General features: G+C 41.2%; 1 protein-coding gene across 1 annotated transcript in view; it reads left to right on the forward strand.

Annotated features, from left to right (window-relative positions):
* The first annotated feature begins 585 nt into the window (after positions 1 to 585).
* LOC149290532 (uncharacterized) overlaps positions 586 to 23,128 on the forward strand; it is a 29,793-nt gene continuing 7,250 nt past the window's right edge. The window contains exons 1-4 of the mRNA XM_089489373.1: positions 586 to 632; positions 1,781 to 1,946; positions 2,786 to 2,906; positions 4,304 to 5,054. Of these exons, the coding sequence (XP_089345499.1) occupies positions 1,872 to 1,946; positions 2,786 to 2,906; positions 4,304 to 5,054 (947 nt within the window). The 5' untranslated portion in view covers positions 586 to 632; positions 1,781 to 1,871. The remainder of the gene's footprint in view (positions 633 to 1,780; positions 1,947 to 2,785; positions 2,907 to 4,303; positions 5,055 to 23,128) is intronic.

A 23,128-nucleotide genomic window follows, 5' to 3' on the forward strand; every position in this document is an offset into this window, starting at 1 on the left:
GTTTGAGGACCCTTCCAACTTTGGGGCCCTTTCATCCTCCATTTTGGGTTCCCTGAAGGCCTCCAACTGCCAAGTGCTCAGGCAGAAGCAGCCATTTTGTATTCCAGTGGCCATTTTGTGCTGCTTGTGACTTTTGGGAATAATGTTTCGGAACCTTCTCTGAGGCCTCAGTTGAACAGAGGCCTCTCTTTCTCTCCTGAGGCTCCAGAGAGAAGGAGGCTCCTATCTAATTCCTCTTGAGAGTTTGTCCATTTTGTTTGTTTGTTTGTTGTTTTTTCTGTTTTTTAAATATTGCTTTGGATTTAATACTTTTTTAAGGAGGGGAGGGTACCAGGGATTTTATATGTTTTGTATTTTTAACTTTGTTAGCCGCCCCAATTGTTCTCAGAGAGGTGGGATACAAATAATAATAATAATAATAATAATAATAATAATAATTATTATTATTATTATCATGTCCAGCAGCTTAAATATCCAATCTTCTTCTGAAGGCATTCAGAAGATATGGCTTTCATCTCTGAGCAGACACTGTTCTTGCAAATGACAACGTATAAAATAATATTAAACCATGTTTTTTCCCTATGGATTGTTCTATTATATTAAGCAAAGAATTTCAGGCGAGAATTTAAAAGGTATAGTTACAACTTTCTTAATTTCAAAATAATAAATAAATAAATAAATAAAACTTTTATTTATATCCCGCTTTTCTGTTACAAGACAATCAAAGCGGCTCACAACATATTAAAATCCACATTTACAAAATTATGTCCCAAATTCCCCCCTTAAAACAGGATTAAACATGTACAACTAAAATATCTATTAAAAACACAATTATAAAACACAATAAAATATAACAAGGACAGAGCGGTGGGCTAATAATCCATGATGTGGGGGGCAGTCATTCTGTGGCCAGGCACTTTATTCAGGAAAGGCCTGTCTAAGCTGGCAATTTGACGGATCTCGTCTGGAAGACCGTTCCATAGTTTGGGAGCAATTGCAGAGAAGGCCCTCTGGGAAGTAGCAGTTAGTCTGGTTTTTAAAGGCTGCAATAGATTCCCCCCAGAGGACCTGAGGGTGCATTGGGGTGGATTATATGGAAGCAGGCGATCCCTCAAATAGGTTGGACCCAAGCCATGTAGGGCTTTAAGGGTTATAACCAACACCTTGTACTGTGCCCGGAAACTAATAGGCCCGGAAACTAATAATAAATCAACTTCCAAAATTGTATCGCTTTCCCACAATTCCACCACATTTGATAGACTGAGCCCTGCTCCTTTTCACATTTCCAACATGAATTACTGCAATTCTTATACATCTTTCTTATTCTCTCTGGTGTTAAATACCATCAAAAATATTTTATAATAACTCTCTTTGATGTTTTGGCTGCAAGTATAGTTCAATCTGTTTTCCAAGTGTACTCCCACTGGTCTAATTCAATTGCAAAACCAAAGTTTTGAGACCATCTGATCACATTTTCTTTATTAACTTCCTCTTATGTACAGATTTTAAGAATACAATTATAAAGTCTTGCTAACAAGGCATCTTTATTCAACATTATTTCTTGTTCTAGATCAGAGACTGATTTGCCAATACTGTATTGTTTTTTATCCATTAGGAAGAGCTCTCTTAATTGTCTGTAAAAGAACCATGAAAGATCATAACCCTGATCATTAGGATCTTCTCGTGTCTTTATTCTATAACCAGCTCTATCTATTTGCATGAATTATTTATAGGAGATCCAATTTGTGTCCTTTTTTGAATCTCTGGTCTCTTTTCTCAGGACTTCATCTCGGCCCCCTTGGACACACCTTTGGGGCACCTTTTGCTGGAAGTGACCCAAGTGCAAGACCACCAGGACCCCTGCCCACCTGATGGCCGACACAGAGGCCAAGCGGAGGGAGTTGGGCTCCAACAGAAAGCGGTTTCCAAGGTACAACAACTCTTTGGTAAGTTACCTTCCTTACTCTAATTTTCATCCTTGTCTGGGCCAGCTCATGCAAGCGAGAGGAGAACATACTGTTCCAGTTTGGCAGAGAGAGTCCTGGTTAATCCTCTGTCACCTCATTTTTTCACAGGTTTTGAAAATGTCCTATTTCTCTCTTCTCCTCCCACTTTCCCCATTCTCCTCAGGGCCGTTCAGTTGCTGCAAAATGTGTTCCAAGTTCAAAAGACTGTGCATCCCATCAACTCAAAAGAAGGGAGAGGGGAGGAGAAAAGGGGGCAGGGTCTTGCCCTTGCCAGGAGTTGGAGGCAAAAGCAAAATGTTGTACCCTTCCTCGCTTGTGTGATCTTTATCATTAACAACTTTGGCCATCTTGACCCCCTTCTGGTGTTGCTTGTCCACATGTGTGTTGCTTTCCCCATCTGTGAAATGCTGGGGGATACTGAAGAATATCTCTGGACCTAAACTGAGGGTGGGCCCAGTGGCCCTCAAGCCCAGAGTACTCCCCAGAACTGTTTTTAAAAATGAAATTTGCCTCTGAAATTAGATGAGATATGGCTAAATGATTCATTGGTGACTACATGTTGGGATAGTCAGTATCGTAATCAATCAATAATATCCCAGAAATGGCCTAATTTATATTGTTTATCATATTTTATATTATATTGAAAGAATTCGAGACAAACTGGATCTCAAAGGCTGTAGCTTTTTCTTGCTTGCAGAATTTAAAGTTTATTTCCTGGACTGAATTCTGAAGTGTTGAAATAATATTTGCAATGCACCATGTGCTTTCCTCCCCTTTTGCTTAGTCAATGTCTGGATGACGGCTATTTTCTATTGCAGGTGACCTTTGCGGATGTGGCGGTATATTTCACCGAGGAAGAATGGAAACTATTGACGAAGAAGCAGAAACTTATGTACAGTTCTGTAATGATGGAGAATTACGAGAATGTGGCCTCTGTGGGTAAGGAACCTGAATCCATTGCCCTTCCTGTGAAGACTGAGAGCCCTTTCATAATTCATTGTCACAGTGCTTTGTTTCCACTTTAGAATTACAGAATCAAATCAACTTCCTGACAGTAAGGGCTGTTCGATAGTGGAACATACACCTTCCTCAGAGTGTAGTGGAGTCTCCCTCCTTGGAGGTCTTGAAACAGAGGCTGGATGGCCATCTTTCAGGGATGCTTTGATTGAGAGTTCCTGCATAGCAGGGGGTTGGACTGAATGGCTCTTGTGGTCTCTTCCAACTCTATGATTCTATGATCAGTCATGAGTAATATCTATGAAGGGAGGAAAGGGGGACACAAAAATAAATACAAGTACTGTATTTTCTGGCATATAAGACTACTTTTTAACCCAGGGAAAATCTTCTCAAAAGTTGGGGGTCATCTTACATGCCAGGTATCATCTTATACGGCAGGTGCTGAAACTTCCGAGCTGGACTGGAGAATCTGCGGTCACCATATATGGTGGGGGGAGATCAAAAACGGCTGGGGCCACATCCCCACCATATGCAGCGATCGTATGAAAGCTGCTACCGCTCTGATAGTCTTGGAGACAGGGAGCACTGGGCAGGCAGGGAGAACTGACCAATCCAAGCAGGCTTTGTATACAACAAGGTTTCTTAATAAGTACCTGCATGTCATAAGCATTTGAATTTAAATTACCATATTGAAATCAAATTTGATGTTTTTTTAAAAAAAGATTTATTTGATGTGCGTTGGAAGAGGGGTAGTCTTATATGGTGAGCATATCCCAAACTCTATATTGTAACTGGAAAAGTTGGGGGTCATCTTATATGCCCAGTCGTCTTATACGCCAGAAAATATGGGTATTACAAAGCATCACAAGAAGTAATTTGTGTTCTAGCAATAAGAGTAAACATCAGTTCATAAAATGAAATCCTAAACCTGGCAGGTAAACATTGTCCTAAATAACTTTGAGAAATATAGACTTAAAATAGTAGCATTGGCAGGGTCGCTTAGAAAGTTGTATCCTAATCGAGTACCTCCCAAGCTGAGTTATATAACATTTCGGGCAGAATACAAGCTACACAAGGTTTGTTTATAGTGGCAACCCACTCATCCACTTCAAACTCCTAAAAGATTCATATAAAACAGAACAGTCAACTAAATATAGTGCAGAAAACACCATAGAAAATCCTATTAATTCCAAAAAGGAAGTTGTATAAAAATGTAATAGCCTGATTCTGTGTCATAATTATTTCAAGATATTTCTTGGGTGTTTCTGCAACTGTTTCAAAAAGTTTATGCTACAAATAATCATGAGGTCTAAATCATGGGGTGACACCCTCCTCTCTTAACTCAGATTTTCAGTCTTATCTGTCCTTGTCCTTTACAGAAGAACATTTGAGTCAAGAGAAAGTCCACACAGTAAAGATGTCACATAAATGCCAGCATTGTGGGAAATGTTTTTCTTTGAAGTCACACCTAGTGAGACATCAGAGAGTCCACACTGGAGAGAAGCCATACAAATGCCAGCAGTGTGGGAAATGTTTTTCTCAGAAGTCAACCCTAGTGAGACATCAGAGAGTCCACACTGGAGAGAAGCCATACAAATGCCAGCATTGTGGGAAATGTTTTTCTCGGATGTCAAGCCTAGTGATACATCAGAGACTCCACACAGGAGAGAAGCCATACAAATGCCAGCATTGTGGGAAATGTTTTTCTCAGAAGTCAACCCTAATGATACATCAGAGAGTCCACACAGGAGAGAAGCCATACAAATGCCAGCATTGTGGGAAATGTTTTTCTCGGTTGTCAAGCCTAGTGATACATCAGAGAGTCCACACAGGAGAGAAGCCATACAAATGCCAGCATTGTGGGAAATGTTTTTCTCAGAAGTCAACCCTAGTGAGACATCAGAGAGTCCACACTGGAGAGAAGCCATACAAATGCCAGCATTGTGGGAAATGTTTTTCTCGGATGTCAAGCCTAGTGATACATCAGAGACTCCACACAGGAGAGAAGCCATACAAATGCCAGCATTGTGGGAAATGTTTTTCTCAGAAGTCAACCCTAATGATACATCAGAGAGTCCACACAGGAGAGAAGCCATACAAATGCCAGCATTGTGGGAAATGTTTTTCTCGGTTGTCAAGCCTAGTGATACATCAGAGAGTCCACACAGGAGAGAAGCCATGCAAATGCCAGCATTGTGGGAAATGTTTTTCTTGAGACATCAGAGAATCCACACAGAAGAGAAGCCATACAAATGTCAGCAGTGAAATAACATTATTTTTGTCAGCGGTGAAAAGGCCGTTATGATTTTATTTGTCTGTCCATATGTCTGTCTATATTTTAAAGTTCTATTTTGTTAAGCTTAGATTTTAATTGCTAATTGTATAGATAATTACTTTGGGTTGTAAATTTGGCTGGGGATTATGGGTTGTGGTATAGGTTAGGTAGATGGGGGGCTGGGATTTGTTACAGTTGTCTAGAATAGTTATGGGAATGATAGCTTTTGCAATGTTTGGGATGTTGGCTGAAGAAAGTTGGAGGACGGTATCAACCGAAAGGGCTAGTTTCTTTGAATGGCAAAGGGGGCCTTGTTACCTGTGGGGCATAGATTGTGGGAATTTGGAGGTGGGGGCTAGGTTTGGAAGAGGGTGTAGTTTTAGGTTTTGGGGTTTTAATGTATTGTTTGGATTGGAGTGGGCAGTTCTGGCTTAAACACTGAATTTCAATGTGTTCTCAATAAAGTTCTTTGCTGTTTCAACACACTGGACTCTTTGATGCACAGAAGTTCTGAATTTGCCCAAACTGACCCTTTCTTCTCTACTCAGTCCTCAGCTCCATTCCCAGCTGTAGGAACAACAGAGGCAAAGATACACACACAAACATACAGGATACACAGAGAGAGCTTTCTTTCCAAAGCAGAGCCTTCCTTTCCTGCCTTTCCCTCCTGAGTCCAGCTCTGCACCTTGGGCTCCATTGCAGTCTCCTCAAAGGAAGAAAGGAGGGAAAGAAGGGGAGGCCGCTGAACCCCCAGAGCATACCTTCCTTTCCTCCAAAGGCCACCCGCGTAATAAGCAGCTTAGGCCCTGGCAATCCCTGCACATGCTTGAGGAGGGGCCTTTGGGGGCATCCATCTATGCACAGTCTCAGCCCCTGAAGCCATGGCTGCCTTCACAGCCTGCTCTGAGAGAGGGAAGTGGAGGAAGGCCTCGTTTGTTCAGAGGAATGGCTGGAGGGTCTGTAACAGAAATTTCAGGAAACTTAAATTTCTAGGATTGGCAGAGCAATAGAATTGGCAAGAGGACCTAGTAATTGAAAATCCATAAGTTTATTTCCAATTGTCGACAAAGGAAAACAATGAACTCAGTGGAATTCAAGTTCCAAAAGCTGAGACCCCGAACAAGACAAAATGGCTCTTTTTATATTATTGAAGACAAAGAAGCTTCTTCAATACACCTGATTGGCTAATTACAATTTAAACATACAGAATTCTTACAATCAGAACAGAAATACATGCATACATTAAAACTGCATCATCACTCCTTACCCCCTCCTTTAGGAATTCAGTGGCTTTCCTCCTAACCTTGCTTCTGAATGTCCTTATCTCAGTAGTTTATGTTATGTCTTTTTACTGGTGCCAGCTTCCATCCAGGTCAAGATGCACTCCTTATTCCTTTGCTCTAGTTTTTCTAAACTCCAAGCCTTTATTTCAAAAACCATCTCTCTGGCTGACAAAGGTGACTCCATCTTTCTATAGTTTTTTATTTCAACAAGGAATATTTCCACCACATTCCCCCCTTTTGATGTTTCATCAATATTCATATTGCATGATACTATCAACTATTAACTATGTTTATATGACACTCTAAACTCAGAACAAAACAAACCTGTCTAGCAGTTACCAAAATATTAATATTCTTACCATCAGCAGGCAATAACATCTTCCAGTCGGTCCAATTTCAGAAAGACAGTGTATAGCATTAATTAAACACACATATTCTCATTGCTTTTAACCCTTTGACACTTTTGATTCTCTGGAGTTTACTCTTGACACCAAGCTAATCTTCTGATAGTGATGTACTGTATATTTGTTTCATGATTCAATAGGAGAACTCCATTATAAAGAATATTGTATCTGCTGTCAGAATCACATCTCAATGAGAAACTATAATTTTTAGCCTGATGTTACAGACTCTTGCCAAGCAACTGTTACTATGCTTCTCTGGACTACTCTCATAACAGAATAGGAATGCCCAGGGTGCCACCATGTTTCAGATGTTCCTCCACTCCAGGGGCATCTTCCATCTCACGTTTCCTCAGGGAGATCACTATGGAATAGCTCTTGTTGTGTAATGCCATTTAATCAGAATAGATCTGGCCTTCACACTTTAAGACTATCTCCAGATGTATAAAAGTCTCCCTCCTTTCAAAGAGCGTCCTGAGAAAAAACTTACCATGCTTGACTTGAATTTCATGCCAATTCCACAGTTAACAATAGGAATCCTGACGACAAACACAATTATGTCTTTGATCATGGAGCTTGATGAGCTTATTTCTTCTTTTCAATAGGGTTGCTTTATTAACTTTATTGTGAAAATCATATGTTATTGCTTATGTCAGGAACATATGTGCATGTATATGTAGGCTTATGTTTTGGGATGTGATTTGATTTGAGAATATGTATGATTGAACTTTATCAGTTTTAGCATTAATCACTTATAAAAACCTCAGACAACAAACAGAAACATGAATAGAGTACACAAAGAAGGAATATAGACAAGAAAAAGAGGCAATGTCTCTGAAAAAAATAATATTTTGATGGAGCTTCAGCTCAAACTTGATTGAAGTCCAAGGTGGTGCCCATTTCAGCTTCCGGGGTGTGAAAATGGGACATGCACCTGTATGTGTATTCTTTATTATTTTTGTGCATCACTTATAACAAACATATAGGAAATCATAAAAGAGAAAAGGGGTGATAGAGAGCATTGGAAATCTCTCTCTCAGAGGAGCTGGCGTAGAGCACCTGAAGTCCTGGAAAGGTGCAGCCTAGCTTTTCTTGATTGATGGCGAAGTAGAGCCCACTCAGCTTCCGGTTGTAAGTGGGGCTTAAACTTCGATCCTCTTGTCTGTGCCCCCCCTTTTTCCCAGGCAAAGGAAAAGCAAAAACACTGAAAAATACTAATTGACAAGTTATTAGAATGTTATGAATACATTAAAGGTATACTTTAGCCACATTTCATTAACTCCCCTCTTATAGGCTTTGCTAAGATATTTCTCTTCTAGAATTTATGTCTCACTGCTAACTCTAACTAACAACAGATCCCCTGGATCATTCTTGGGTCATTCTGAGCTCTTTATGCTTTAGGTTTTTATCTATGCTTGCATCTTTGGACCTTTTGAATGCTTTTTTTTAAATACATATGTAACCTTAATTTTACAGACTGCATTTATATGTACATACTGAATATGAAACTTTAACTCTGACCCAATGTACTCACAGCTTTATCTCATTTGAATCCACAACAGTTTGACAACAGAACAGGGAACAGGAAAAACAAAACTATGATAGAGTGACTTCTTTGCTTTTTACTCAGGACTCAGAAAATCAGTTCATGCTCTTTTTTTAGTCACTCCTCTCAGGCCAAAATGATATATTCTAGCTTGGAATTAGGATACAATTTCACACATGCTGGCTTGAGTTTAACTTGATTAACTTTGATTAAATCTGGAAGTGGAAACCAGAATTTGAATTTGTAAAGTGTTTCCAAATTTTCTCTTGCTACAATATAGTAGAATACCAATCTCTTTAATACTTTCATATCGTTCCTTATTCCGTTCCAGAACCACATAATAATTCAACATAGGATCAACTGGCTCGCCATGTTATTTTTTCAAAATAACAAAAATTATAAATTTCAATGAGTGTAAATCAAATTGACAATCACTAATTAACCAGAATATAACAATTATATTCTGGATCTCTGGGTTCCAAAATCACAAAAAGAAACTTCGGGTGCTTTCAAAAATACATTTAGATATTATAAAAATAAAAATAAAAATTCAAGCTAAAACAATATACAAAAACCTCTTGGATGGGCCATTCTCAAAACTTAAAAATATAAAAATAGTTCTCAGCGTCTGTTATAACAAGAAATCATTTCAAAAACTTTAGGCCAGAAATTTAAAACAAAAAAAAACAATTATCTTGGAGTCAATAAGGAAGAATCAAAACAAATCAAAATATTCAAGAGCAAAATTAAAAATTAAAACCAGGAACAAAAAAATGATTTAAAACAAGCCAATTTAACATGACATTAGAAAGACTTTGCATCTTTGAGCTCAAAAATACAAAAGCCAGCTCATGATATGGCCTCAAAAATTAGCAGTTGAAATAAGCACAAAATAAGCACACAATATTCAGAAAAAGCGAAAATTCAATAGGCCAGGGAATAGGCCAGGAAACTCATGGATCACAACTTAAAACTCAAAAAATAAAAAAATAAACCAATTCTAACCAGGTTTGCATGGCGAATGCTCATGATTGCAACAGCTGTTTCAGCCTAGCACAGCTGTAGCCTTACAAAACCAAAACATCCTAACTTTTCCCCAGGCTTCAAAAGAATTCAGGCCTAACACACTAATCTTATCAACTTTAATTGGAAAAATAATTTAGCTGGATTGCCAATCAGAAGATTGCAGGTTTATAATTTAAAACCCAAAAAGCACAATGGAGAATTCAAAAACAAAAAGTCTCTTTGGTCTTCACTAAAAACAATTGCATTAAAAAAACATATATAAATTCCCAAAGGCACAACTTAAACTTCATTTTAAAAACCCATGAGAGCATCTTGAGGCCAGAAAATAAAAACAAAATATTGAGCAAAAAGCTGCTTGCCTGTAAATTTAAAAATATCAAAAACAAGCTTGCATTCTCTGGTCAGATAGAATCCAGTCTGGCTGCTATTCATGTAATATGAACTCTCTCTACAAACACACACACTTCCCACTCAAAGAAAAACAAACCATCTTAATGCAATCTCTTTTAACAAGCATCTTCATAGATCACCCTTAACAAGACATTTACTATTTGTTCATCTAAGTCTAAAGCACAACATCTATTCTATGAACTTAAGAAAAAATCCTTTGCCTTTAAAAATAGTCTACAAAAATCTCAGCCAGAGGGGAAGAGAAATTTTTTTAAAACAAGCTTTGAACTTACAACTTACAACGCTGTGCTGCTCCATCTCCTTTAGCCGCAGCCAGGAAAAAACTTCTCACAAACAGTGTAGCCAACAAGCCTCGAAGATAATTCCCCAAACGTTTGGCCAAAACTCACCAAATGCTTAACTTTCAAAATTACTATTAAAACCAATCACCAAAATCACACCAAAAGCTCTGAAAAGTACCCATGTTGGTGTGAAAGTCACCAGATTGGCAACACGAAACTCCATTCCAGGTTTTCTTTCCAACATAGCTTCTACTATTCTAGCTTTAGCCAAAGGAAAAGTTTTAAAATGCAAACCGTGGGCTTTCCCTAACCCCCCTTTCTCTCTCTAACTCCAGCCAGAACTCAAACCGCTTGTCCATCTGCACCAAACCCATTTCTAAATCTTTCTCAGCCACTGAAACATACTCAAACCTTCTGCAACATTCTTGAGCCTTCAATTTCAATTCAAACCTTGTTTATACTTTCCTCTGTAAACATTTTCCAACCATTTTCCAAACCATTATCAACTCGCTCCATAAGCTTTCTCCTTTCACACACCATAAACATTTTCACATCCTCATACCTTCAAACACTTTCTTTTATCTTTCTCACAATTTCCTCCACTCTTAGATAACTTCCAACCACAGTCCAGTTCACAAAATCAGGCCACAGCTGAAGCTTACTGGCCAGGCTTAAAACTCACTATTTTATTATTACTATGCCATAACAACACCACTATAAAGCACTTATTTCTGCCCATCTTCTTAAAACTTTCACTGACAAAAGAATTTGCAATGTCTCTGGGAAGGCACAGGCTTAATATTCAATTTAGATTTTCCTTTGGCTTTAAATGGGTATGCATTCAGATTTAGGGCAGAACTTTCCCAAAGGCACTGATCATTTAAAATCATGAAAACCTCAAGTTAAAACACCAATTTTCCCAAAATTTATCTACAATATACACAAAGGCAATTTCCAATTTTTATAATTTAAACAATTTCAATTTCCCCAAACAACAAGTTTCTACCTCTGGGTTGCTCCTGGCCACTGTCTAACACACAAAGCTAATTCAAAATCCTCTTTTCTTGTCATGTGGGGGCCTTCTTCCCTGATTTGCACCTCTCTCTACAGAGTCTATCTTTTCTATCTCTTCCACAATTTGGGCCAAATCAATCTGAACCTTGAACACAGCTTCTTTAATACTAGTTAATCTCTCATCCTTTTTAAACACCAATTCTCTGCAACTATTCAACCCAGGTGGGCTTTTTAAAACAGTCTTATACCAATAGAAAATATACAAATAATCATTGAGTAACCCTCTTTCTGGCTCCAATGTTTTAGAATACAACTGCAAGACAATGTCAATGTCTATACTACCCTCTCTCGGCCAATTTCGCAAAATCTGACTCCAAACATCTTTACACAAAAAGATTAATCGCTCCTTTTTCAAATGTTTCCCCATGCCTTTCCTAATGTAATCCAAAGGAGTTTTACCTCCCTCAGCCATCCTTAGACACAAAACAACAAAAGACCACAAGCACAATTTCAACAGGCGCAAACACTATAGGATTAGGATTTAAAAGTACACACTGGACAGATTGCAAAACCCACAAATCTCAGACACTACATACAGACAAAATCCACATGTTATATACCCACGTTTTACTCTTTTCTGGAGCTCAACAGTCTTTACTGAAGCCTCCACCACAACCAGACAGAATGAAACAAAATACCACAACCATAATTTATACTCACAATAGACCAATGCTCTCCTCCAACTCTCCACCAGCACCTAACTTCTAGCTATTTAAAACAAAATACCACAGAAGGGAAAGGTTTGCCACCACACAAAAGGTAAAACAATTTATTGGCACTTGGAGATCAGTAGATTAACTACCCCCAGCACAGCTGAGCAAGTGCCTTATACTTCCACACTGATCCTACACTTTGGCAATCAATACTTACATCACAATCTACCTCCTTTCAGTTCCCAGTTCCTTGCTTATGTTCCCTAGGGGCCCGGTTCCTGAGTTTTGGCAAGAAGGCTTCTCTGGGCAGAACCTTTGCTACTGGCTCAGCTAACACAGGGAGGGGGTCCTTTCTCCCACTCGCATCCAAAGATTTGGACCGGTCAACGAGGCTCCCTTTTTAGTGCACTTTTCCCTATATTTTATACTTTACCTGTTCCTGAAGAGATGATTCTTTTTCTATTTTTTCTTTTCCCTTTCCTTTTCCCCCAGTGAATTTTCAAATTACTAAGTGGTCTCCTTGGCTAGACTCTGACTCCACCACTTGAGCCAATCCTTATCTTTAGCCCTCTTCAATTAAAGGTATTGAAGTGCGCGCAGGGCCTTGATAAGAATCTACCCATAGTAGAAACATGTGCAGCCAGGAAAGAGTTAATTTCTCCCACTCTTTGCCAATTCCTGCTTGCCTTGGCTCCTGGCTGGCTCGCCAAATATGTAACAGAAATTTCAGGAAACTTTAATTTCTAGGATTGGCAGAGCAATAGGATTGGCAAGAGGACCTAGTAATTGAAAATCCATAAGTTTATTTCCAATTGTCGACAAAGGAAAACAATGAACTCAGTGGAATTCAAGTTCCAAAAGCTGAGACCCCGAACAAGACAAAATGGCTCTTTTTATATTATTCAAGACAAAGAAGCTTCTTCAATACACCTGATTGGCTAATTACAATTTAAACATACAGAATTCTTACAATCAGAACAGAAATACATGCATACATTAAAACTGCATCATCACTCCTTACCCCCTCCTGCAGGAATTTAGTAGCTTTCCTCCTAACCTTGCTTCTGAATGTCAACTATGTGTCCTTATCTCAGTAGTTTATGTTATGTCTTTTTACTGGTGCCAGCTTCCATCCAGGTCAAGATGCACTCCTTATTCCTTTGCTCTAGTTTTTCTAAACTCCAAGCCTTTATTTCAAAAACCATCTCTCTGGCTGACAAAGGTGACTCCATCTTTCTATAGCTTTTTTATTTCAACAAGGAATATTTCCACCACACTATGTATTCTTTCCCCAATTTGGCATTTTTCAGCACTCATATCCTCTTTCTTCATATGGGTTTCCTGAAGGCAAATTACATCAAGTCTCTGTTTCCCTCAATAATGGAAAAGTTTACCTTGGTTTTTTTGGGCTGTTGATTCCTTTAACATTTGATGATAGGATGTCCGTCTTTTCCCATTTCATCGTCATGTTCTCCATCTATATCATCCTCTCTTGTGTTTGGATCTGGTTTCCTAAGCAATTCTCCTTCTTCTGTTTCTTCTTCTAAGCTCTCTTCCTCCTTATCCTCTTCTCCTTTTCTGAGGTTGTTTCTTTCTTCTTTCTGACCGTCCCCTTTATTAAGTTCTTTTTCATTCTCATGTAGAACATTTCTTTCTTTTTGAACCGAGTTGATTTCGTTTCTTTTTTGCTTGAATTATAAAGATAGGGCCTGAGTTCGTTCCCTTTTGTGCTAGATTCCATGGCTGCGCAAAACCTTAGTCAGTGGTCCATATTCCTTCCTCTTCCTTAACAGTTTCCCAGAGATATCTTTCAACAATAAAATTTCATTTTCTTCCATTTTGAATCTTGTATGAAAATGTTGTTGTAGAACTGCTTCTTTCATCTGAGTCCTAACAAAATAAATCACGATATCTCTGGGCAGTCTCTTCTGTTTTGCGACCCAGGAGCTTACTCTAAACATCTTGTCCACCTCAAGGAGAAAGGTTTCATTATCTAGGTCCATAAATTCAGCCAAGGCCGGTATTAGCCTTTTATATAGATCTTCTTCTGTTCGGGAAGACCTCTTATTCTAAGACATCCCTCCCTAAATCTTTGCTCTAATTTAATTCTTTCTGCTGTATCTTCAGTTTGTTCTTTTGTTAATCTCTCTATCTCTTTTCCCAATTTTTTATTTTCTTCCTCCAGGAATGTCACTCTTTCCCTGGTTTGTGTTAATTCTTATCTTTTCCAGAGAGTATTTATGTTAAGCAACGGGGTGGACATTAAACCAACAGCATCCCCAGACTTTCCCTAGTCTTTAAGCTTAGGTAAATACATTTGATGTGGTCGATCATACGGATAGGTATCCTGCTCAAGGCAAGATTGTCTTTATGGACCAAAGTCACTCCCTTTACCTGCTCACTGAGGGAGAACCTGGCTGGTAAGGCCCGATCCCAGGTGGCTGAGCTATCATCACCCAGCCAGGTCTCCGTGAAACAAGCCAGGTCATCCAGGTCATCCAGTAGGAGATCATGGACTATCTGCGTTGTATTTTTGACTGACCTGGCATTACAGAAGAGCAGGGAAAGGTTCTGTGGTTGGTTTGGTATGCTCTCCAGCTCCTTTGGGATAGCAGCATGAATGGAAGGGGAGATAGATATCAAACATCAATCTCGCCTTCCGCTGTAACGACATTTCACCCTGTTAGCACACCGTGAACATCTTGTATAGCCGCTCCACAGTCAATATCTCCCCCCCCCCAATTTGCCATCTGAATCATATTCTCCTTGCCCATGCCCATCTCCCTCCAAGTGTCCCACCACGCATCTGTCCAAGAACATATGAAATAAAAATACAAAATGAAAAAGGTACCAGCCAGTTGGCATCTTCTGTCTTCGAACGGGTGAGGGTTGTTCCCAGGGCAGACTGAAGGGACCCTTTAAAGTGTCACCCACAGCCTCACCCACCATTCACCACTGCGTCCCTATCACTGGGAGCCAGGGATGTTAAGGGAGAAGGCTGTCTCCTGGCTGGCATCCTCTGGCCTCGGGGGGGATCTACAGTCCTGGCCATGCCCCTCTCACTGCTGCCTTGCCTCTGCTGCCTTCCTTGGCCCCTGGAGGAATTGGGGGAGAGAAAGGGTTGCTTCTGGCTTGGCTCAGCTCTCTGCCTGGCTGGCTGGAGGTGAAAGGAAGGAAGGAAGGAAGGAAGGAAGGAAGGAAGGGGCCAAGGGAAGAGAAGCATAATGGGACTATTGAAGCGAGGTGGGGGTATCCTGGACCAGACTAATGTACTCACCCCCCAGGACCCATTGTGAGAGCTATCACAGCTCACTGTGATGCTTTAAATCAGGAGTCCTCAAACTCCAGCCCTCCAGGTGTTTTGGACTTCATCTCCCAGAAGCCTCAGCCAATCACCATCCATATGCAAATTTCCTTCCTACCTCAGCAGTCTACTGTCATTCTGAATAGACTTCCAGAGCCCCACAAAGGCTCCTCCTTCCTCTTTGTCCCTCAGCCAATCACCATCCACATGCAAATTTCCTTCCTACCTCATAATGCCCTCCCTGACAGCTTGGCCAATGATCTGAGATTCTGGGAGCTGAAGTCCAAAACATCTGGAGGGCCGGACTTTGAGGACCCCTGCTTTAAATGATAAGACCAGACTTGGATGCCAGCATTATTAAAGAGGCCATAGGTCAGGTGCCCAGTGACTCTGTGAATGAGATCATACTGGATCAATTTGAATCTGTGCAGGAAGATACCTCTATTAGTGCATCCTCTCCAACAGCATAGGTGGGGCTCTTAGTAAGGCGTGCAAGTTGTATGGTGTGAGGTACCATATATGCACAACTTCAAGAATGCTTTCTTTCAATGCTGTTTAACATCTACATGAAACCGCTGTGAGAGATCATCCAGAGGCATGGGGCAGGTGCTATCAGTATCCTCATGACACCCAGAGATATCTCAGTGTCAACTAAGGGAGGCATCTCCCCTCTGAATGAATTTCTTGGGGCATTAATGGGCTGGATGAGGAAAAACAGACTGAAACTGAATCCAGGTAAAATGGAGGTGCTGATTGTTGGAGGTCCTAATCCAGGTATGGAGGTTTGTCAACCGGTCCTGGAAGCGGTCGCACTTCCCCTAAAGGACTATGTTTGCAATTTGGGAGTGTTCCTGAATCTGTGTCTCCAAATGTCAGCTCAGATAGATGCAACAGCAAGGAGTGTCTGTTATCAGCTTTGGTTGATATGCCAACTGCGCCTCTTCCTGGACCCTGAGGACATGAAAACTATGATGCATGCACTGGTAACCTCATGTCTTGACTTCTGCAATGAGCTCTACATAGGGCTACCCTTGCACTTAGTTCAGACACTTCAACTAATCCAAAATATGGCAGCCAGAGTGGTCAATGGAATATCTAGAGGTGCCCATATCACACCTATAATGGCTGCCCATTAATTTCCGGGGACAATACGACATCTTGGTTATAACCTTTAAAGCCCTTCATGGCTTGGGTCCAGCTTACTTATGGGATCTCTTTCTCCCATATAATCTGCCCCACACATTGAGGTCCTCTAGTAAAAACTTACTGCAGCCAGCAAAAAGTAGGCTCTCTGCAGTTACCCAGAGGACCTTCTCTTCTGCCGCTCCAAACCTATAAGCCTTCCTCCTCTTTCTCCTCGTCCTCCCAGACTTTGGGGGGAAAGTGTTTTGTGTCTTCAGTTTCTTTTTGGAGACCCTAAGGCAACGCTGTCACAAGAGTTTCTTGGTCAGTTTTGTCAGAGGGGGGATTGCCATTGCCATCCTCTGAGGCTGAGAGAGTGTGCCTTGCAGGTTGGGGGTGTGCTGCGTGCCTTTAACTCATGTCTAGTGACCCTGTTCCCAGGTTTTCCTTGCCTTCAGGTTTGCCTTCCACTTTGCCCTTTGTCTTCCTCTGAGGCTGAGAGAGTGTCTGTTGACAAAGGTTTCCCCACAGTGGGTTTCATGGCCCAGAACAAATGGCATTTCTATTATGTAGATGTGTGTGTGTTGTGTGGCTTCCACCTGACAATTAGTCTTCCTCTGAGGCTGAGAGAGTGTGACTTGCCCAGGGTCATCCATTTTATATAATGGGACTTGAGCACCCACAGATTTTGCTATCCAAACAAAATCCCAGCAGATACCAAGGGCCCATTGTTTTCCCATCTTTTTTGCAAAGAGCAAAGCCATTCCTTGCCTGATCTTTGCATGTTCAAGAGTAGTTTTGGGCAGATGGTAAGAGCTGCCTTGTGAGGTCAGGAAGAGGTTCCTGGAACACAGTCCTCTTCCTCTTGCTCCAAACCCACCGACTCAGAAAGACATGCCCCCCCCCCATTCAATGGGACCCCTTCCTTTGGGGCTGCTCTGGGGCCAGGAGGGTCTCTCAGGAGAGACTGGAAAAGTCATCCTTTGAGGCACTCTGGTCCTTAAAGGTTAATTTCTCCAGGCTTTGCTGAGAGGGCAATATTTGGGATTTGAGCAGATCCATGCTGCAGGGCTCTCTCAGATCAATACCCCTTTGGTTGCCATGGCTCCATTTGAGGGAATTCAGGGGTTTGCAATTTCAGGAAGAGGAACAGGTCCCATCTCCCTGATCTGGAATCCCAAAATATTCCAATATTGTCCAAATGGGGGTTGTGGGATTGTGGCTGGGCTCCCAATGCACTTGTATGGGAGAACCAGTGCCATGGGGAGGGTTTCCTCAGAGGGACAGGCCCCGTCCGAAAGGAAGGTTTTCTGGGAGGCCTTGGGGCTGCCCTCCCTGCGCCAAAGAAGCACAGCCTTAAAAACTTCACAAAAAAGCTTCCCTTCCAGTTCCACAAAACACTTCTCTGCCCCTTTTGTCTTTCCTTCATTTTCAAAGTTCATTGGGTTCTGTGGCAAAATCTCTGACTTTTAAGAGAAAAAAGCTGCCCAGTTGGTATACATTTCAGGGGGGAGGTGCCCTCTATCTATCTATCTATCTATCTATCTATCTATCTATCCATGTCTCTGCGTGAAGATAGAGAGAGCTACATGCATGAATTATATTTTATATAATATCTGTATTCAAGACACATTTTAAAACAACTTTTAAACCTACGTTAACTGAGAACATCTATTACAGAGCATTAAAGGCAGGGGTAGGCAACCTGCGGCCTGCGGGCCGGATGCGGCCCAACAAGGCCTTAGGACTGGCCCCAGCCCGGTCCTGCCACCGATTGCCGCCAGAGCCTTTGGCCTCTTGCGTGAGGATGTGGGGCCTTTGGCCTATCATGAGGAGGCGGGCAAGGGGGGGCAAGTGGCAGGCAAGAGGGGCAATTGTCTATAGAAGTCTCTGAAACATGCATTTATATTAACATTTTTTTAAAAATCAGCATGTCCTCCATTTTTAAAAAAAGTGTCTTCCATTTGAAATTTTTGTCCTACATTTGTCCTGGTTTATTTATTCATTTAATTTTTTAAAAAATTATTTACTTATTTATTTTTTGGCTTCGGACCCCCAATTGTCTGAGGGACAGCAACCCGGCCCCCAGCTCAAAAAGGTTGCCTACCTCTGATTAAAGGTTTTCTCTCTTCCACCTTTAGGCGTTTTGAGGCATTCACCGCTCCCTCCGTCCAAAGCATTTCGTGGACCAACGAAAGGTGTCCTCAAAGGATTCAGGGTTCAGAAACGGAAGGTATTTCCTTACTCTAAGACAGGAAGAAAAAGGAATCAGCATTTTCATTTCCATTGCTCCTGGTTTGATATTTCCCCCCTTAGCCATGCTTTAAAGAGACCCATTGAAAAGTTTCTCTTTGATACACAAACCTCTCAACTTGTGTTTAGGAAAATTATTATATATTGTACCATTTCTAGATTAGATAATTTCCAGCTATTAGATGTGGACTGGATAGAACTCAAATGTGGAAAAATGTTTTTAATGGAGTCACAACAATATAATCATAACAATTTATTAAATTTTTAGAAAGTTAACAACAAACCAGGAGGAAATGTTAGAATATAGATCTACAGTATAGACAATTAAATTTTACATTTACTATTGTTGTTGTTTTTGGGTTGTTTTTATTATTCCTGTTTAATTATCTGTACAATATGATTTAATATAGATTATTGGAATAAAAAAGAAAAGAAATGGATCCACTGAAATCAATGAGAGACATGAGTCTACCAGCCCTCCTCCCATTGACTTCCTTGGGATGATAAAGGCTGGGACAAACCCTAGGACTGCAATCCTGAACCCATTTTCTGGAAGTTAGATCCCAGTGAACTCTGGTTCAAACCACACTGCAGAAATGATGATGATGATGATGATGATGATGATGATTGTCTTCCCTTCAAAACCACAGATCTTTATGAAAGCTGGAAGACTAACAGAGGTCCAAAAGACACTGCAGAAATAATCCAGTTTGGGAACGCTTTAATTGCCTTTGTTCAGTGTTAGGGAATCCTGGGAATTGTTGTGGTACTCGATCTCTCTAACAGAGAAGGCTGAATGTCTCAGAAAACTACACTCCCAAGAATTCCCTAGCATTGAGCCAAGGCTATTAAAGCAGTCCCAAAGTAGATTATTTCTGCAGTGTCTTTTGGACCTCTGTTCGTCTTTGAGTTTTCACACTTGGAAGCAAGAGACTAATACTACTACTACTAATAATAATAAAAATATAATGCTTTCCCCCCATATAGGGATACACAGCATATTTTACAAATTTATTAAAATAGAATTGAAATGTACAAACGTAGAAATTAAAACAGTATTAAACCACCTCAGCTCTCCCTCTGGAAAGTGGAAGCAGATAGACCTGGAAGGGACATGAAATGGGAAGAAGGGGAAAGGGGGAAATCTTGGGGGAAGGATCTCTTTTGTAGGGTTTCCACCCATTGCTCCATCTCCGGGTTTCGGGGGGGGGGGTCTGCTGGGAGGGGAGAGCATGGAATTCTGGGAGAGGCTGGCGGTTGGCTTGGATTCTTAATAGGGTTCTAGAAGGCTGGTGGGTTTGACTGTTGGATGGTTAGGAAGAAGAAGGGCTCCTGGGTTTCCTTGGCAGGGAAGGGAAGGTGGGGGCCTCAAGGTGCCAATGTGGGACCTCCAAATTTGGTTCCTATGTGAGAATGATGAATGAGGGGGAAGGTCCCCCATTTTGGAATCAATGATGAGGGGCTGGAGGGTCTTCTGTAGGGAGGCAGCCTTGGGGGCTGGAAGCAAAGCCCAAGAAGCACAGCCTTAAAAACCTAATGGAAAATATCCCCTTCTGCTCTGCCTTTCCTTCTTGAAGTGCATTGGGTTCTGTGGGAAAAACTCTTATTTGTATAAGAAAAAAACCTGCTCTGTGGGTAAACATTTTGGGGGATACCCTCTGTCTGTCTGTCTGTATGTCTATCATCTATCTATCCATTCATGTCTATGTGTGAAGAGAGAGAGAAAGAGAGGATGTATGAATTATATTTCATATAATACCTGTATTCAAGATACATTCTTAAAACAACCTTGGAAACCTATCTTACTTAAGAGCGTTCATTCAAGAGCATTAAAGATTTTCTATCTGCCTCTTTTAGGCTTTACAAGGCACCAAGGCTTTCTCCATTTTGTGTCACAACTAAAGGCGTCCTCAAAGGATTGAAGCTTCGGGAATGGAAGGTATTTCCTCACTGTAAGACCAGAAGAAAAAGAAACCAGCATTTTCATTCCCCTTGTTCCTGCTTTGATAAATATATTTTATTTTTAGTGCTGATATGTTTATTTTTATTTTGTAGGCATGCTTAAAATAGACCAATTGACAGTTTCTCTTTCATACGCAAGCTATTACATTTTGTACTATTTCTAGATGAGATGAGGATTCAACTATTAGAGGTGGAATAGATTGAATAGAAGTCAAATAGGGGAAAATGCTTATCATTACAAGAGTGTAATAATATCGGTTTCAGAAAGTTCATGACAAACCAGAAAGAAACGTAAGAATATAGATCTATAGACATTTAAATATAGTATTTCCTATGGTTGTTATTAATGGATTTTTGTTGATATCGTTGTTTGATTATCTGTAAACCATGAATTTATATGGATGATCGGAATAAAAAAAAAGGAAAAAGAGGCACATTGAAATCAATGAGAGACATGAGTCCTACCAGCCCTCCTCCCATTGACTTCTTTGGGATGATGAAGGCTGGGACCAACCCTTGGACTGCAATCCTGGCCCCATTTTCTGGAAGGTAAATCCCTGTGGATTCTGTCAGCCTTTGAGATTCACAAGACTCTCTCTCTCTCTCTCTCTGAGGTTTTGGAGGCAAGGGACTAATAATAGTAACAATCATAGGGTTAATCATTTATATCCCCGTTGGTTTATTTTATTTTCTAGGAAAGGTTGAGGGTTGATTTGCTCTGAGAGCCACTGAATTCTATTTTTGGTGGTTCATGGAAGTCTGCATAAGTGTGTAAGGCACATGTAAAACACCTCCATTTGTACTTTCTGCAGGTGTGCAAAGAACCAAGATGGCCTCCAAAGGAAGGAAGAGAGGAGAAACAACCCTCAGTTCCTCTTTCGAGGAAGAAACTGGAGGAAAAGAGACCTTGGGAAGGTCAATGTCCAGCTCTTCTTTTTTATATTGAAGCGAATGGGAATTTGGCAGACTGGGATGCAATGGGGGTCAGTTATGTGCAGATACAGCCTGAGTTGGTTGTAAAAGGGTACAAGAAACCAAGTCTGGCTTTACCCTCTTATGAATGGTTTTACGTTTCAAAAAATAAGCACTTTGTTTTTCTATCTAATCCTTATTTTATTTTTTATTTTTGTCTTTTGTTTCTTTCATTCTTGGTAATATGAGAGGGTCTGGTTTGTCAACTTCCTTCATGCATAAAAATCTCTTAATGAGAAAACTGAGGAGACTTTTAAAACCTCCCAAAGGAGGTACTTTTGGCTTTGTCTGGGGAACAATCCTCCTCTTAGTGGCCAAAGACAGATGTTTGTAAAGAATAATAATAAGGCTTGTATTAAAACTATCCTCCCATTTCTGATCCCTTTTAAAACCCATGTTCCCCAGAAGGAGAAGAGCTGTGCAATACGAAAACTCTCTCAGAAAAGAGACACAAAGAGACACACTTCCTTCCTTTTGGCCCAAGGAGCCTGGCCTCCTTCTGACTCTGGAGCCTCAGGAGAGAAAGAGAAGCCTCTGTTCAATTGAGGCTCAGAGAAGGTTCTGGAACATTATTCCCCACAATCACAAGGAGCACAAAATGTCTGCCAAAACACAAAATGGCTGCTTCTTCCTCAGCGCTTGGCAGTTGGCAGTTTGAGGCCTTCAGGGGAGATAGAGAGAGACTGAGGGGAAGAGTGGAAGGAGGTCCTGGAGGGAGGGGCCTTGGGAGATATTTGGGGTTCGCTTCCTAACAAAGGGATTTCTGGCCTCATAAAGGATTTGGGGCAAAGTGGATCTGAAAGGCAGTATAGCATGTTCTCTTTCCAATGGGATTCACAGTGTATTCCCTGGACTGGATCTCCCAGCATCCACAGGGCCAGAGAGAGGAGGGTCCTGCCCTGCATAGGGCTGCCATCTCATGGGTCTTAGGCTTTGGGGATGTGTGCCTTTGGCCAGTGTCTGTGTGGCTGGGGCTCCAGGGTCCCTCAGTCCCTCCTGCCTTGTTCCATATTAACTGCAGGAGGAGCCTGTGAGGGTGGGGCAGGGGGCGGGGCCTTCCAGCTCCTTTGCCCTCATTGGCCAGACTGAAGAAGGGGAGGAGCTTCTGCCTATTTAGCTCTGTGCGCAGAAGAGTGAATGAGGAGCAGAGAGTGAGAAAGGGACAGAGAGAGATAAGGAGGAAGGAAAGAGAAAAAGACAAGGAGGGAGGGAAGGAAGGAAGGAAGGAGGGGAGAGGAGAAGAGAAGAGAAGAGAAGAGAAGGACAAGGCCTGGAAGCGGTAGGCTTTACTGCTGTGCTGAGGCCTCCAACTGCCAAGCGCTGAGGCAGAGGAGGCCATTTTGTGTTCTGGTGGCCATTTTGTGCTGCTTGGACTGTGGGAATAATGTTCCAGAACCTTCTCTGAGGCCTCAGTTGAACAGAGTCCTCTCTTTCTCTCCTCAGGCTCCAGAGTCAGAAGGAGGCCAGGCTCCTTGGGCCAAAAGGAAGGAAGTGTGTCTCTTTTCTGAGAGGGCTTTCCTATTACACAGCTCTGCTCCTTCTGGGGAACATGGGGTTCAAAAGGGATCAGAAATGGGGAGGAGAGTTTTAATACAAGCCTTATTCTTCTTATTCTTCACAAACCTTGGTCTTTGGCTTCTA

This window comes from Sceloporus occidentalis, unplaced genomic scaffold (genome assembly GCF_023333645.1).
Source record: "Sceloporus occidentalis isolate IW3139 unplaced genomic scaffold, rSceOcc1.0.p SCAF_39, whole genome shotgun sequence".
Lineage (NCBI taxonomy): Eukaryota > Metazoa > Chordata > Lepidosauria > Squamata > Phrynosomatidae > Sceloporus > Sceloporus occidentalis.